We start from the raw sequence: 4,776 nt of genomic DNA, 5'->3' as shown, positions 1-4,776 counted from the left end.
GCTAAACCACATCATCTTGCCTGCCTTCAGATTTTGGGGGTTTTTTTGCCTGCTGGGGAGGGCACTAAGTTCACCAAGGCTGTGTCCGCTCCTACGCCTCTGGCCCACGGCCGGTGCCCCCCGCGCCGGTGGGGGCTGTGCCCGGGCAGGGGCCGCAGGAGAGGGCCCCGTCGCTGCCCAGGAGTGATGCACGTACGCCTGGGCATGTATGGATGCGAGTATACATACAGACACATGTCCCATATGTAAAATATAGAGATGACCTGTGGTCATGCTTTCACAGTCTAAGGTAAAAAAAATCCACTTGAGAGTATATATACATTAAAAACCCACTCCTCAGTGCTAGAAGCTAAAGCCACTCCATTTGAAGACCTCTCAGTGACAACGATAGATGGCAACTACGGAGTATTATAAAAAATCACACATACTTAAAGAAAACTCATTGCAAACAACTGACCTATATTTACAATACTGCTATTACCTTGCTTGAATGATCTTGTGCGCGTATGTCAGACATTTACAAAAGATTTTTCGCCCCATTCTGATCATAAAATAGATACTGATCTCCAGATTTCTAATACTTTTTCACAACAATACCTTTCCTACGCAGGCACTTAAGTGTGACAAAAATAAGGGCCTTTTTTTTTTTCTTTTTTTTTTTTCCCCAGAAAATCCATTTTTAATTAACAGGAGGATTAGATGAATAGGGGTTGATGGTTTACCATTTCAGCATAGTACTTCCTAAAACTAGAGATAAACCACGAACTTAAGTCCTCCACCCCCATCCCGGAATTAAACAGGTAAATACACTACAATACATCTGCTACAAACTTACTGTGACAAGTAAACAAATCAATCGCCTACGGACTTAAATGACTGCAAACTATAGAGAAGTAATGTGGTTTCTGAAAGACATTTATGACAGCCAAACAAGTTTCAGATATCAAATAATATTTTAATTTCTGAATACTTTCAATTTTCCTTGGAATATAACACACAAAGACTCGACCAAACAGTTCAGTTATTATAACTTTTACAGTATACAGAAATGTTGCACTTAAAAAAAAAAACCTTCAGTTTTTTTAAACACAAAACTGTAAACTCTAAGATACTGAATCAATCACGTTATCTATAAGTGCCAACAGTGTTATTTTGTCATGCTGATTTCAATGGTATTTTTTAAAAAGGGAAAATATCAACAATTATTATAATACAAAGGGCTTGCAAATATACAAACAGATAGAGGAGTTTAATAACAATTCATGATGAACTATGTGGAACCCAATTCAAATTACAAAAGTTCACTTTGCTTGTTTGTTTTTTTTAAATCAAAACCGTAGTGTGTCTTGGACACAAATTCCTTCTACCTATAATAAATCCCCACAGTTCATTTTCTGTCCGAAATATCAAAAAACCTAGATTTGGGGGTAGTTATATGACACATGTGGTTCAGTCGGGTCTATATAATTATAGCTCTCAGCTTCAAGCTAGATTTTGGGTCACCACCTTAAGTGCGCTTCCATCATTGTGTTGTTGAGGGCTTGTTTTTTTTTCTCTCTCTCTCTTTTCCTTTCTTCCTATGATACTTTTCGTGGACTCAGTTTTAATTCTTTCAGAACATATATTTTAAGGATACACAGTTTTTTTTTTTTTTTTTTAAAGAAGCCAAGGTTATATCAAAAATTATTATAGAACCACAGAATAAACTGGTTTGAAACCAGAAAAATACAAAAAAGAACAGCTATAGGTACATAGACACATAGGACAATTAATAATTTGGAAAAAAAGACTTACTTTCTTCCGTTCTGCTAATTTTCTCCAAATTTTCCTTTAAATGCACTTTAAGCGAGATTTTTTAAAAAGTTTACCCCATAAAAAGAAAAAAAAAGAAGAAAAAAGAAAAAAAGAAAAAGCCCACCATAATTTCTTTTCTTCTTCCTTCTCTTTTTTCTTTCTTTCTTTTTTCTTTCTCTCTTTTTTATTTTTTACAAAAAATGATAAGTAGCAAGTTTTTTTTTTTTCTGAACGACACGGGAGTTTTTAATGCATTCTGTAAAAGTTCATTTGACAGTCTCTTTTTTTTAATTCACAGTCCATTTTTTTTTCCTGTCTTCTCTTAGCAAGCTTGTAACATCCTCTACATCCTTTCTTAGCAGAAGGAAATTTAAGAAACAACCAGAACCCAAATGTCATTTGCTTTCCTTTCACTCTCTTTCATCTCCCTTCTCAATTTTTAATTTTTTAAAATTTTTTTTCTCTCTCTCTCTCGAATATTTTATTGAATGGACATATAAGGCCAGTTAAAACTGCTGCCAGACAGTAACATATCCCTGATTAGGGTTTCTATGGGGGTTTTACCTACCAAACGGACGAAAAACAATTGCTCTATGACAGAAGAGGAGACAGTGCGAAGGGAGGGGAGACGTAGTAATAGCTTCCCGAATCGTGTTGGCTGGTTGGGATACTGGCTCCTAACATACTCTTCCAAAGCACACTGTGACTTCTCCTGTAAACTTTCAACATGGGCTACATCAGAGAGACCACAGGCATCTAGAAGAAAGTGTATTAAAAAAAAAAAAAAGAAAAAGAAAGAAAAGAAAAAAAGAAAACAATCATCAGATTAAAAAGTTTTGGTTTTCTGTTGTTTTGCTTTTTTTTTTTTTTAATTTTTAATTTGATCTGGTTTATTGCTGGAGTTAAGCGTAGATCGTGCGCCATCACCTCACCCCCCAGAGTTTAAGTCGGTTTTACCAAAAGGGACAATCTCTCTTTCTCTCTGTGTGTGTTTGTATTTCTCGCTCTTCTGAAGGCTCGCCTTTAGGATAGAGAATCCCAAAGATTCCAGATTTCTAATGGCACGACAGACAGGAGGGGGTGACAAGGAGGTGCTGGCCAGGCGGAATTTCGTATATCGATATTTTTAGGGGGAAAGGCTGGGGGGGCGGGGAAGGCTTGAATGGAAATGGGGGAAAGTGAGCCGCTATTTCTCCCCCCCGCCCTTGGAAAATAACTGGGGAGAACCTAACCATGTGATGAGAAGGAACACTAAGAATAGTGATAGAAATCGTAATAATAATAAAAAACTGGCCCAGCCAAAGATAATGGCGCCCCGGATCCAGCAACAGATTCTCCCCCAAAGAAGACAACGCGTTTTTCTTCAGTCTTTGAAACTGATTTAAGTGGCCCTTTAAAACTGATCTTGTCAGTTTAGCCTATTCAGAGGCAGCCATGCAAACTGTGATCTCTCTGTTCATTTGAGCTGTTTCTTTTCCCCCCTCTTTTCTTTTCTCTTTCTTTCTTCCCCCCCTCCACTCCCCCCTCTTTTTTTTCCCTCTTCTTCTTCTTTTTAAACCTAAAGGCCCTTACAAGAAGAAAACTCCCTGATAGGGTCTGGACATTTTTTTTTCCTTTTTTTTTTTCCACCCCCCCTGATACGCTAAAATACAATAAGTTCCCTTTAAATCAGAGACGTCTGTGCTGAAAGAGCACAGGTTGTGACCTGACCTCCCTGTGGCTTTCCTAGGCACAGGGCTAACACATGCATATTCTGCGAGTCATTAGAACCCAGATTTTTTTTTTCTCTCTTAAAAGAGGCTGCAGCAAACATTATATGCATCTACGTGCGTCTGCTTTACATCAGGGAGTGTTATTGGGGTGCTGCAGAAGCTGCATGCATCACCCTATTTTTATTTTTTTATTTTTTTGCATGCTGCTATCTTCCCCAGAATCAGATAACAAGAAACGTTTATCTAGTTGGGAGGCAATTTACACGCCAGGCCTCACATTTTGAAAATAGTAATAAATTAAACAGTTACGACAGGATCGGACGATTGTTTTCTCAGAAGGCTAAAAAAAAAAAAAAAAAAAAACACCACCAAGAAAAAAAAAAGTGATTTGGGAGAAAAGGCAGGATTGGAAATAAACTCCTCGGTGTGGGTGTGAGCTGGCCAGGGGCTGGGGAGGGATGTGAGCGTGTGTGGGATCCTCGCTGAGCGTTTGAGCGAGGGAGAGGAAAATGCATCCTAGAAAACGATAGAAAAATAACATAAGCACACCCACGTACACCCCTTCCCACGCGGGATCCCTGTCTCCCTGTGGCTAGATGCGCCCTGCTCATTGATCACCTTCGGGCTTTAGCACCAGTAATTTGAGGGGGGGACGGGGGGACGAGAAGTTTTTTATGTGTAAAGCAATAATATATAAAAGGAAGTTTAGGTCACGACCCAGAACCTGGACAAAGTCCAGAAAATGACTTCGTTCCCCAGACCCCCTTTAACACAACAAGGAATGGATTGTGAGCCCTTCTTTTCCCACATAAACTACATTTTTTTCCTGTTTCCTGATATCAGGCTTTAAAAAACTCCGATGAGTAATTATTTTACAGGTCCTGCTTCCATTCATATGTTTATCGCGTGGCCACTTTCCCAAGCTTTCAAATGAGTTACAGAAGAAATACATGTATTTTTAAACTTAATCCCAAAACTTCCAGGGCTCCAGCACGTTGGGTTGCCGATATAGCTTTAAAGTTAGCGATCTGAGATAACGTATTGCACAAATTAGCGAGCAGATTTTTTTTTTCCCCCCTCAAAAAAAAAAAAAAAAAATTTAGCCTCCAGAGTTAATATCAGGTTTATTACTCACCCAGGTTAAACTCTAGTGCAAGCTAATTAGATTTCACAACGCACTCAATTATTGCTTTATAACTCATGCACTATTTCTAGGCAGCAAAAGTTGACACATATTTTACGCCGCACCCCCCCCACCCCCGCCCCCTCC

The 4,776-nt window shown here is 38.9% G+C and overlaps 1 protein-coding gene across 1 annotated transcript in view; it reads right to left on the bottom strand.

The window, feature by feature from the left end:
• Positions 1-2,256: 2,256 nt before the first annotated feature.
• LOC104626942 (COUP transcription factor 2) overlaps positions 2,257-4,776 on the bottom strand; it is a 6,111-nt gene continuing 3,591 nt past the window's right edge. The window contains exon 3 of the mRNA XM_010294990.1: positions 2,257-2,550. Coding sequence (XP_010293292.1) covers positions 2,276-2,550 — 275 coding nt within the window. The 3' untranslated portion in view covers positions 2,257-2,275. The remainder of the gene's footprint in view (positions 2,551-4,776) is intronic.

This window comes from Phaethon lepturus, unplaced genomic scaffold (assembly GCF_000687285.1).
Source record: "Phaethon lepturus isolate BGI_N335 unplaced genomic scaffold, ASM68728v1 scaffold40149, whole genome shotgun sequence".
NCBI classification, from domain to species: domain Eukaryota; kingdom Metazoa; phylum Chordata; class Aves; order Phaethontiformes; family Phaethontidae; genus Phaethon; species Phaethon lepturus.
The sequence above is the reverse complement of the archived record's forward strand: the minus strand, read 5'-3'. Positions and strand labels throughout refer to the sequence as shown.